General features: G+C 49.9%; 1 protein-coding gene across 10 annotated transcripts in view; it reads right to left on the bottom strand.

The window, feature by feature from the left end:
- Positions 1-2,056: 2,056 nt before the first annotated feature.
- The window catches only part of MAP3K4 (mitogen-activated protein kinase kinase kinase 4), a 114,842-nt gene continuing 105,084 nt past the window's right edge, over positions 2,057-11,814 (bottom strand). For 6 of the 10 annotated variants that reach the window (XM_045500211.1, XM_045500215.1, XM_045500213.1 and 3 more), the window contains 7 exons: positions 11,668-11,738; positions 10,595-10,711; positions 9,552-9,711; positions 7,233-7,355; positions 6,255-6,361; positions 4,207-4,386; positions 2,057-2,594 (listed from right to left, as the gene is read on the bottom strand). In XM_045500211.1, the coding sequence (XP_045356167.1) occupies positions 2,574-2,594; positions 4,207-4,386; positions 6,255-6,361; positions 7,233-7,355; positions 9,552-9,711; positions 10,595-10,711; positions 11,668-11,738 (779 nt within the window). In that variant the 3' untranslated portion in view covers positions 2,057-2,573. Of the gene's footprint in view, positions 2,595-4,206; positions 4,387-6,254; positions 6,362-7,232; positions 7,356-9,551; positions 9,712-10,410; positions 10,503-10,593; positions 10,712-11,667; positions 11,739-11,814 lie in introns of those variants that run through there. The other 4 variants (XM_045500218.1, XR_006717703.1, XR_006717704.1 and 1 more) reach the window with 4 other exon arrangements.

The following is an 11,814-nucleotide window of genomic DNA, read 5'->3' as shown; positions in this document are numbered from 1 at the left end:
GATGTTTGCAAACGATGAGGAAGGAGAGCAGTGGAGACAATTAACAAAGGTGATCAACCTGTGCAGGGTGGCTCAGACTTCTGAAGTTTATGCAAAATAACATCGCGAAACCACAGGACCCCACCCCCTGCCCACATGGGGCAGCGCCTAGAATGAGCGGTGCGCATCTGAGGCAGAAAGGCCGAGGCTCCAGGACAGGGGTGGCGGTGGGTGGGGCAGCTCCTCCTCCACTTCTCTGTCTCGTCCACAGTGGAAGTTAGGCAACGAGTCACTTGAAGTGCACGGTGAACCCTACCGACGTCACACATGACAATTACCTACAAACTGACGGTGAGCCTAAACATAAGAGCAGAAACTATGAAAACTCTTTGAAGAAAACCTAAGTGTAAATCTTCATGACCTTGGGCCCGGTAATGATTTCTTAGATAGGATATCAAGAGAGCATGCAATAAAGAACAAGTTAATGAGCCAGATTTCAAAAGACACCATTAAGAGAAAAGACAGACGGGGGGAAAAAAAACGACTGTAAATCATATCCCTGGTAAAGGGCTTGTATCAAAAATATATAAAAACCTCTCACGATTCAATCAGACGACAACAAATACCCCAATTAAAAGATGGGCAAAGGACCTGAACGGACATGTCACCAAAGAAGATGCAAATGGTCAACATGCAGGAGAAAAAACGTTCACCCTCCTCAGTGAAATGCGGACCAAGCCCCCAGTGAGCCAGCGTTTCCCACAGAGTGGACGCGATCAGAACGACAAGTCCCATGGAGGTTATGGAGGAGCCAGAACCCTCGCACGTGGCCGGTGGGAGCGCAGGATGTGTGGCCACTGTGGGAACAGTTTGGCACGTTCTTAAAATACCGAACGTGGATTCGCCACGTGGCCCAGAAGTCCCACTGCCGAGGGAGATGAAAACGTCTGTCCGCGCGCACACGTGCGTGTGAATGTTCAGAACAGCACTGCCCCCGAATAAGCAAAGCATGGAGCTCGTCGGTGAAGAAGTCGCGTGTGCGGCATCTGCACTCACTGGAGCGCTCGGCACCGCAGAGGAAGAAAGTCCCGGTGCGTGCAAGGGCCCGGACAAGCCTCCGAAGTCCAAGCTCAGTGAAGGAGGCCGGACGCAAAAGACCACGTACAGTCAAATTCGTCTGAATGGCATGCCCGGAAAGGGCGAGCTATCAGAAGAGGTGGCTGAGTGGTCACCTACGGCTAGGGAAGGGGGATCCAAGCGGATACGAGGCTTCTCCGTGGAGGGGTGTTCTGAGACGGGCTGTGAAGACGGCCGGCTGTACAAACGTACAACTAATTACGGAGAGTCGCCTAATGGTATCCATCCAAGATTAGGTGAATTCTACCTCAAAGAGCTGTTTGAAAGAGCTGAAATGTTTTTAAAAAATCTAAGTGTCTGTATAATCCTGCTGTGATGCCAACGTTCTCTGGACATTCATCTCTTGAAGGGGACTACCGCCCAGGAGGGAAGGTGAACACACAACGTGCCGGAGAAATGAGTCTCCCAGAGCCAGCCGTTCGGTGTCAGCTTCTGAAAAGATCTCAGGAAGCTTTAAGCTCAATCTTTTAAAAACTTAATCGCAAAAAAGAAACTAAAGAACACCATCAATGACATATACTTTGGGCTGGTTTAGAGAACTAACTGCTGGAAGGTCACCTTCTGACAAAGATGCTTTCTCCTCAAGAGCTCATTCGGCGGTGCCTACCACTCACCTGTCACCTCTCCATCCTGGGGTACACATCGATGGCCTCCATCCAGCATGCGGTAACGAGGCTTACCCTTTCACCCTCCCACACTGCCCGGGTGATGTAGGAGAATTTAAAGGGGCCCTCTTGCATCCTGAGTGGTGTTTCCTTTATCTGCTTCACTCTTCGTGAAAAGCCAGGAGGTCCTAGGTCCTGAAGGACGGCGCCCGTCTCTAGTGCATCTGACTGCACCCCTTTGGTACGGGAACACACGAGTGAGAGCAACAGACCTCTGTCTCAGGTAACGTCTAGGCTCTGAAGCTGATAACCATTAAGAGACAGTATAACTGAACTTTCCTAAAATAAACCATTTATTGAAAAAAGAACCTTTTTCTGAAATTTCATCAATCAGCCTTTGCGTAACAAGCCCGTGGCTTGCCAACGACAAAAAGGTAAGGTTTCACAGTCAGTGCACTCGACAAACAAGAAGTTTAACAACAAGGCCCAGGACACCGATAACACTACAACTGCTTTTGAACCCGGGAAGGTCAAAAATACTACACTGACGTCACGGTCCTCAGTCACACAAGAAACAGGTGACAGAGGCGATGGTCCGTGTACAGTAGTAATGGCACTTAACATGCAGCTTCTTTACCTCGTGGACACCGTCACGCGGAAGGGCCCCGCGCCGCATCGAACAAACGGGAGCAGCAGGACAAGTGACGCTTGTCGCCTGTGCAGTCCTCAGTCTTGGAAGGTTGGAAAGGCTTACGCTGCTTCTCGGCACAGTCTCTATGTAAATATTACATACAGTAGTGATTGAGAGAATTCTCCGAGCACACACACCACCAGGCCACAGACCAACTGGCTTCATTCTTCATCTGTGCAAACCTGTGAGGGAGGCAGGAGAGAACTGAACACGATTCACGGTCCGCGCACAACTCACGGTGAGTCACTGCTGCCGCCTCCACATTCCCAGCGCTGAGCCGGCGGGGGAAGGCTCGGCTGGTGCGGCGAATAAGGTCAGAGCTAAGTCACTGCTCTGTCACCTGACCACTGAAAGCGGTAAGAGCCTGTCTGTATGCTTTATAACAAAGAAATTAGTGTCTTTTTAATCACAGATCCTTAATATCTACATAGCAAATCCAGCTGTCTGTTCCCTAATTCCACCCACCCATGAACGTGGTCACTCCTCTCTTCCGCATCGTCCTTTCCTCTATCGGGGGCTCCCCTGCAAGGCCCTTCCAGTGTTGTTTTCCCCAGGGTTTCACGGGCACCCCACTTCTCCCTGAAATACTCTCCCAGCAACGTTCTGTCTCCCAGGTCTGCATCTGGGCCCCACTCTCTCCCGGGCATGGGCCCGCAACACCTACGTGCCCATCTGAAGTCCCTGAGCAGACGTTCCAAACGCGCCTCGACCGTGATCTGCCACAGACAGAACCGCCACCTCCATGATTCAGCACCCCACCAGCTGCCTCTGTACCCCTCTTGGCCAACGGGGTCTCTAACCTGGTGACCCAAGCCGGGGCCTGGGAGCCGTCCTGGACCCCACCCTCACTCGCCTTTCTCAGCTCATCAGCTACTTGGTGGTGGCCATTTTAACCCCTAAATATTGCTGATAATTCGCCCCTGACCCCCCACGCCCAGCCTATTAGCTGTATCAGCAACTTCCTCACTATTCTGTTGCCAGAAGAATCATTCTAAAGCACTATTTAATATTATGCTTATAATAAAACTGAAATTCCTTCATGTGGCACCTGCTTACTTTTCCAGCCTTACCTTTTACCAGTTCCCACATCCTAGGATCCATCTACACACACAGTTCCTTGACTGTTTTGCCCTCTTCACCCTGCCATACCCCTCCCTCCCTGCCTGACCCCTCCAAACCCTCCCACACAGCTCGGGCATCTCATTCCAGAGCAAGCAATACCTGAGATTACCTAGCTGGATTAAACTGCTCTTCTCAGTGACCCCACAACAAAGCATGCGTACCATTATCACAGCTCTGTTCTGAACATACTGACTGCTCAGTCATTACTAACTCCGTCTCTACTCTCCCAGAATTTAGTCATTATTAACCCTGCCTCTACTCTCTCCTAGTAGAACTCAGTCATTACTAACACCGTCTCTACTCTCCTAGTAGATTTAAGTCATTACTAACCCGGTCTCTACTCTCCTGGAATGTAGTCATTACTAACCCTGTACTCAAGCAGCCTACGCACTCTCCAGAGTAGAAACAGGGTTGTTCGGCCAGTTCCATTAAAAATTCCACATAACAGCCTCAAGTGCACTGCAAACACACCCGGATGGATCAAGCAGAGGACCTCAATGAACACTTATCCCCCCAAAATAACATACAAAACCCCTTGGCATAATACGTTGACCTCCTTTCCATTCCGGATATAGGGATTTTATATCTAAGTTCCCAAATTCCTTCAGTGCCAGACATAAGCAGAACTCAGACACTGAAACATGAAAAACACTGTTCAGCCATCTGCCCAACCTTGACGAAGGCGTGGTCGAGGAGCTGGCTGGCCGTCCACCTCATCCGGGGCTCACTTTCAAGGCAGTGAGAAAGGAAGTCCTTTCCTTCTGGGCTTAGTCTTTCAGGGATCGGTGGCTTGTGCCCCATGCCCACTTTATACATAATCTGGAAGTTGTGTTCATATTCATGCCAAGGCCTCTAAAAGAGGGAAAAAACAGGTTTTAACACTACATGGCCTTAAAAAAAAAAAATGAAACTTTCAAGTCTTTTCAGGCACCTCAATATTAATACATGTCAGAGGCCGGTGAACTTCTAGCTACAGAGCCAAACGGTAAATATTTTAGGCTTGCGGACCACGTGACCTCTACCACAACTCCTCAGTTCTCCCACTGTGCGGTAACAGCAGCCACAGAAGGTGTGTAAATGAATGGGTGTGACTGAATGCCAATAAAACCTTATTTACAAAACCAGGTGGTCAGCGTAGGCTGCCGACCCCGTGTGGATGTTCTGTTAGCCCAGCATTACCTAGAAGCCACATCATACGATAAAAAATGTAACACATAAAATGATGTAAATATGTCAAGAAAACATATAAAACTCAACAGTTATCTTATAGGGAATTACTACACTACCTTATTGAATAGTGAACATGAAATTCTATTAGTGCGAAGCTCTGGTTATTTTATATATCATAAAACATAACAATAAAATGCTATTTCATTCAGAGGCCGCAAGGCATAATACAGTTTCCTACTAATAGCACGAGAGGTTTGTAACATCTTCTGCTTTACAAAAATGATGCTGCTGCATGTGCGCACGCGCGCACGCACACACACAATAGTACCTTTATACATTTGCCTCGTTTAGTAGTATTTTCATCAAGAAATAAATTTTTTAAATAAACTTTTTAACTTTTTTCAGTGCTCATTTATCTTTGAAAGACACTGAGAGAATACGTGAGGCGGGGGAGGCGCAGAGAGAGGAGGACAGAGGATCCAAAGTGGACTCGGCTCTGAGCTGTCAGCACAGAGCCCGACGCGGGGCTCAACTCACGTACTGTGAGATCATGACCTGAGCCGAAGTCAGATGCTTAACCAACTGAGCCACCCAGGCGCCCCCCAAAAGATAAGTTTTTAGACTTTGCAGATACTCAGTCCTACAGAACAGCCTCATTGCCCTAAAAATCCTTGTGCTCGATCTAGTCCCCCTTCCTTCCCTTTCCACAGCCCTTGGCAACAACTGATCCTTCTACTGCCTCTACGGTTTTGCCTCTCCTGGAATGTCACGTGCTGGAATCACACTATACATATGTGGTGTTTTCAGATTAGCTTCTTTCATGTGGTCGCATGCTTTTCACGGGTCCACCAAGTCGTCTTCTGACAGCTCATCTCTTTTCGTTGCTGCGTAATATTCCGTTTTCCTCATTTCCAGTTTGCTCATCCACTCACTTACTGAAAGACACCCTGGTTGCTGCTTCCAAGTCTGGCAAATTACGAATAAAGTTGCCCTCACATGCCAGTTGTCGAGTGGACCTAAGTTTCTGGCTCCCTGTTTCTTTCTGTAGCTCCTCGCTTCTCAGTGTTTTAACTTCAGCTTCAGACTTTTTCTATTCCCTCGTAAGAATGCTCAAAGTTAAAAATCTTATAAATATCTGGTTCCTAGTCTGTCACTCGTCTTCACAGTACTGTATCTTTTGACAGGTCACATTTAAACATTTTTTTTTAATGTTTATTTTTGAGAGAGAGACAGAGCACAAGTGGGGGAGGGGTAGAGAGAGAAGGAGACACAGAAGCTGAAGCAGGCTCCAGGCTCTGAGCTGTCAGCACAGGGCCCGATGCGGGGCTCGAACCCATGAACCATGGGATCATGACCTCAGCCGAAGTCGGACACTTAACCGACTGAGCTACCCAGGTGCCCCGACAGGTCACATTTTTTAATCTTTAGTCATGGTCTCTAGTTAGCAGATATGTCCGTGGTATTGATAATAAATGATACAAGCACACATCCAGTCTTGTCAGGGTACAGAGCCCCCCGGGGGTTTGCCTCCAGGTGCGCACCCCGCTTACCTTGCCAGTCACCATCTCTATGACGACGCACCCCAGACTCCAGATGTCAGCGGCACGCCCGTGGCCTTCTCCTTTTGCGCGAGTGATGACTTCTGGAGCCATGTATGCTTTAAAAATCACAGATACGGGGATAGGAATAGGTTATAAATGCAGTAGCACACGGTAATGAAGCCAACCAAGGAATTAATGTTGTCTAATGTTCCACATAAAAGAAACAACTAATTTGCTGGGGGCAGGCAGGGAGATCTTTCTCTGAGTTATGTAATAGGAAATATCAAAAGCAATAGACATCTCGAATCAGTTTTCTGAGTGAACATTTTAAGAGGCCGAATTACTATCTAAAGGACGATTTTTGAATGGCAAATCTTCAGATAAACTGTATTCACATTAAAATGTGAAACCTGCACTACAAAAGAGGATGAAAAGCTTTATGCCACTGAACAGTCGAAACAAATTAATTACCCCTTCTGCATGTCCCTCTTAAAGGGGACAAAAGAGTGGACCGTGGTGAGGAGCAGGCCGGGTGTGGGCGTGGCTGTGTGGGTAGCACGTCCCCGTGTGTGAAGACATTCACTTACTCCTGGGTGTGCCTACCCTTTTCCTTTTCCTTTAGAAGGGCCGATAATGCTCCAAACGGCCTGTCTGCTTTAGACAGACATGAAACGGTCACAGGTGCTGGACAATCAAGAGGTTATGTTCGAAAAGAAAAAAACAAACCAGCCCATGCCATCGTGTTTAATATACATACGGCTGAATTTGGGCTGGAATCATTTAAACATCCCCCATGTGAACAACAAACGATAGTGTTCTGGGGAGGAGAAGGAGAACTTTCCTCCTGCCTCTCACTGGGGGAAAAGGTGTTTAGAAACCCTCCTCCCTGTTCCCGGGTCGAGCTGACAATAGGGGTGATGGAAAGCCCAGACGGCAAGCGCACTATAATGAGTCACCTTCGCAAAGCCCGATCGGGCCAGTCCCTACCTGCGGTCCCCAGGGTGCTATTCACTTCGCCCGGCATGGTCTGTGCGTTGTTTTTAAGCTTTACAGAGCATCCGAAATCCCCGAGCTTGATGAGTCCAGACGAGGTGAGGAAGATGTTGGCCCCTAACCGGAAGAAGAAGGGCACGCAGGTGCATTTAAGCTTGCACGGTAACCAGAACTCCCAGGGACTTGCTTCACAAACTGAATTACGCAAAGCTTCATAAAACTCCACTTACAAAGATAATCACAGAAAGACTCTTAAGCCTTGTGCACAAATGTTAATACAAAGCAATTTTAATATCCGTACAAACAGCTTTGACCGGTAGGTTCTGAAGTGAAATACACGCACAAACTCTGACACTAAAAACCCAGAGACAAAAAGGAGCTGTGTATATGGTGCAAATGCTTGTGCTGTCGGTCCCTGAAAACAGTGGGCACGGACGGAAGGCCCGGCACACGCACCGCTGCCCCGTAGGCCGACCGAGGCCGCCCTGGGCGGACGTCACCCTCTCCCTGAAGAGAACGCTCTGCCGCCTGCTTCTGTGTCTACAAGCAACGTGCCTCGCGTACCCCAGCTGGAGTCCGGGCTTATGCTCCCGGCTCCGGGCAGCTCCAGGCTCCACGATCTCTCCGGCACCGTGCGTCCTGTGGCACCTTCCTCAAAAAGCATGACGGAGCCCCTCGCGTTAGATAAGCAGCCACACAATGAGCTGACATCTAACAGGGAGTCCTCGGCACCCCAGTGCTCCCAGGGTACGCTGTCCCCACAGCGGACTCGACAGCGCTAACTTCACGACTCTGGAGCTAGCCCACATGTGCACACTGGCGGTGCTGAATTATAACAAATGTCACGAGGACACAAGTGAATGGATTGATTCAAGGACCCTGGCTGTGCTGACGACAGGAAGGTACCATTTTGTGACAGGGGTCAGAGACAGAACAATTGCAAACAGGCAATGCCGTGGCCTGACAAAGAACCAATTAAGCAAGTGCTCAGAATGACCCCAGCAGCGGTGTTGGCAGACGGGCAGGTGGGGAGGCAACGAGACTGGAGGACGCTGGGGATTCAGGGCAAGCCACTGCAGAGAGGGTGGACAACTGTTACACCCAGACCAAACCAGGTTCTGGTGTAATCCATCCCCACCCTGGGTCTAGGGCCCGGCTGGAAGTCAGCCAATTCTAGAGTGAACGTGTTTAGGCTGGCCTCAGGCTGTGTGACAGAGTGGAGTCCTTTACTCGAGGACCCATGGGAGACCAGTAATTCATCACTTGAATTACCTCAAAGACTCCCAAATACAAAGGCCAGGGGCAAACGCCAGAGGGACAGTTCTGAGACCAGCAGGACCATTCCCCTCACGCCAGAAAACAAAAGCGCTTCAAATCAATCAGCGTGACCAAGTCAGTCATTGGCAGAACTCTATACTGGAGGAGGTTGGCGTCAATAAACGCTCTCGCCCAGGACACGGCTTCCATTTCAGACTCACTGTCCCTTCACACATTCACGAGGTCCACACGAGGTCCACATGGAAATACCAAAGAGTCCGGACACGGGGAAAAGAGCTCCGGCAGTGAACGTCTAGTAAATACACAAGCTTGCCTAAATCAGCCTATAAAAATAGCAAATTTCTTTTTTTTTTTTTTTTTTGAAAGTTTATTTGTTTCGAAAGGAAAAGAGAGAGAGCACAGGCAGGGAAAGAGCAGGGAGAGAGGGAGAGTGCGAGAATCTCCAACAGGCTCCTTGCGGTCAGTGCAGAGGCTGATGTGGGGCTGGAAACCATGAACCCTGAGATCGTGACCTGAGCCAAAGTCAAGAGTCAGACATTTCACTGACTGAGCCCTGTGGGTGCCCTGCAAATTTTGTTCTTAGAAACCAGACTTCACTGAAAAGAGGGTGACCGGCAAAGAGCAGACTTATCGGCTCATGGGTGGAGACAAGTGTTCTACATGGCCTCTCGATACTGGGCTCTTTGTGGAAGCGTATTGCCAGTAAGGGTACTTCTTTGTGGAGACGTGACATGTGGGAGTGGGAACGAGTGTCTTGGCAGCAGCCACGTTCTGGTGCTGGGCACCAAGGAGTCTGGTCTCCGGCAGCCAGGTGAGTATGGGGATCGCCTTTGTTTTAACGTTTAGTTTGAGAGCAAGAGGGAGAGCGAGCGAGCGAGAGAGCGTGCGCAAGCGCCCGCATGTAGAAGAGGGCAGAGAGAGAGAATCCCAAGCGGGCTCCGCGCGGAACCCACGAACCGGGAGATCATGACCTGAGCCGAAATCAAGAGGCAGACGCTGAACCGACTGAGCCCTCCAGGCGTCCCAGGGGGTTACCTTTAATGTCTCGGTGAACTATGCCATGCTCGTGGAGGACGTTGATGGCCACGGTGATCTGCTTTGAATACAGCCTGATGACGTGCTCCTGAAGTCCCAGCCTCGACACCTCTTCTAATGTCCCCTCGTCACAGTACTCCATGAAGATGTACATTTCTTCCTGTGGGTGGAAGAAGATGCAGCCGCGTGTTCACACGTACGCTAAGTGAAGAATCTGGAAAACGTCACAGGTCACACCCCAAAGGAATCTTCTTTCTAACGGTAGGCTACACTTGTCCTCCTCGACACTGAATCTGTCTTGTAGCAGTCATTTCTCGCTCCTGCACACAGGTGTCTGCCTGCCTCCTCTGTCTGGAATTATACAGCTGGTTGGGACAAGAACGTCTTCTCCAAATCACAGGTGGTAAGTGTCCATAAACCTCTGAAACGAAGTCTGCTATATAATCTCAGACAGGGACCAACAGGGCTGTCCCTACGAATGTATTATTAAGTACTGAAACACATCCTTTTCAGACTCGAATCTGTTTGGGAAAACATTAAAAATCACCGTTCAACTTCCCCCGGAAGTTCAGACTCCACCGGGACGCTCCAAGTTATCCTCTTTCCCTCCAAGTGTTTACTTCTAAACACAAGGGGGGAAACGAATTTGAGGCTGTAACGTTCTCATTTCACAATGGGCCCTTACACACGTGTAAAAGGAAAGTCAGCGTTACTCGATAGCGCACACAACAGCGGTTCAGTGAAAGCTGGGGGAAAAAGTAACGCGCTGTGTAAGGGGCACGTTGGAAGAATCTTCTGACTGGCAGGATGGGTTTCAGTGCTTTATAATGTCGGGTTAACGACTACAGTCTACAACTTACATTTTAGGAAGAACTCCTCTAGTTTCAGAGAGAAGGCAGAAATGATGTAACTCATGGAGATTTCCTGATAATTAGGCAAAGTTACTGTGCTCTGAAATGAGAAGACCTGTGATGTAGAACAGGACTCCACCTGCGCCCTTAACTGATTCCTCACACAAAACCGTGTGACCAAAGTTGGCTTACTCTATGCAGCTCCACACCAAAATACCGAACCAGATTGGGGTGTTTGATGCCCTCAAAGATTTTCAATTCGTCTGCAGTTTCCTTGATAGTTTTATGGTCGTTAGGTTGAAATCGAATCTGTGAAAAGAAAACCGTCGATTAGCGTCAGTCCTGCCACAAACCAGGACAAGACACCTTTCGAACGCGGGGGCCGGGAGGCTGTCTCCTGACGTTTGTACCATCCAGACCCACGGGACTCCATTTTGAGTCTTTCTTTCCTTTGTCGGGCCACGTGAATAAAACGCGCCTGCTTTACGATACTGATGAGCAAGCAACCTGCTAATGAGATCACACTCCAAAGTGCAGACTAAACTCACAAAACCACTAGACAGTCAGTAGGCGATCACAGCTGTCTAGGTTCTGGGAAGGCAGAGACGAGAGAGGATTCTGCCCTCAGGAAGCTTCCGGCCAAGTGACAATGAGTTGAGGAAGCAGGGCGGGGAAGAGCCACACGGGGAAGACACGAGATGCCCCGGGAGCTGCGAAAGGGAGGCCCAGGGGCCGCGCGGGGGGCTGTTGCGCCCACACGAACGGCCGCGGCAGCCCCACACTCGTCCTCCAAGGGCTCCTCTGCCCTTCGGAGTCCCGAAGCGTCTCCTCACGAGCGACAACGGTATCCGTTTCCCTGACGGGCCTCCTCGGCTTTTCCCGGCTCCCCCCCATCCTAGCTGCAGCTGTTTCTGAAGCCGATCGCAGAGGTCTCCTCCCCCGACTCCCTGCCAAGACGCTACCGTTGTCACCGGGCTCTGGGTCTTCGGCTAACTCTGCCTGCCTCCCGGGTACGGCCCCGAGCGTCCCTGCGTGGGGGCAGAACCACGTGTGCACCGGTCTTAGCAGCCTCACCGGGATCCTCACTGGAGTCGGACACCCCGTTACTCTGCCGTCTCGGTGTATCTGCCCAGACGACGCAACACGGAGGCACCCGAGTTGGCTCTGTGCGCTAAGAAGGCCTCACAAACGAGCTGCTTTACCAAATCCCTGTCTCACAGAGAGGCTCCAAACAGAAGGGCCTCAGGGAAGGCCAGACCACTCACCTCCTTCATAGCCATCAATTCGCCAGTGTCGACACTGATGCAGGTGTAGACCTTCCCATACTGCCCCTCCCCTGTGAACAGAACAAACACACTGCTCTCAGTCACCAAAGCTAGGTCATTTTAAGTCACTCAGATGTACAATAATCT

This window comes from Leopardus geoffroyi, chromosome B2 (genome assembly GCF_018350155.1).
Source record: "Leopardus geoffroyi isolate Oge1 chromosome B2, O.geoffroyi_Oge1_pat1.0, whole genome shotgun sequence".
Taxonomy (NCBI): domain Eukaryota; kingdom Metazoa; phylum Chordata; class Mammalia; order Carnivora; family Felidae; genus Leopardus; species Leopardus geoffroyi.
The sequence above is the reverse complement of the archived record's forward strand: the minus strand, read 5'-3'. Positions and strand labels throughout refer to the sequence as shown.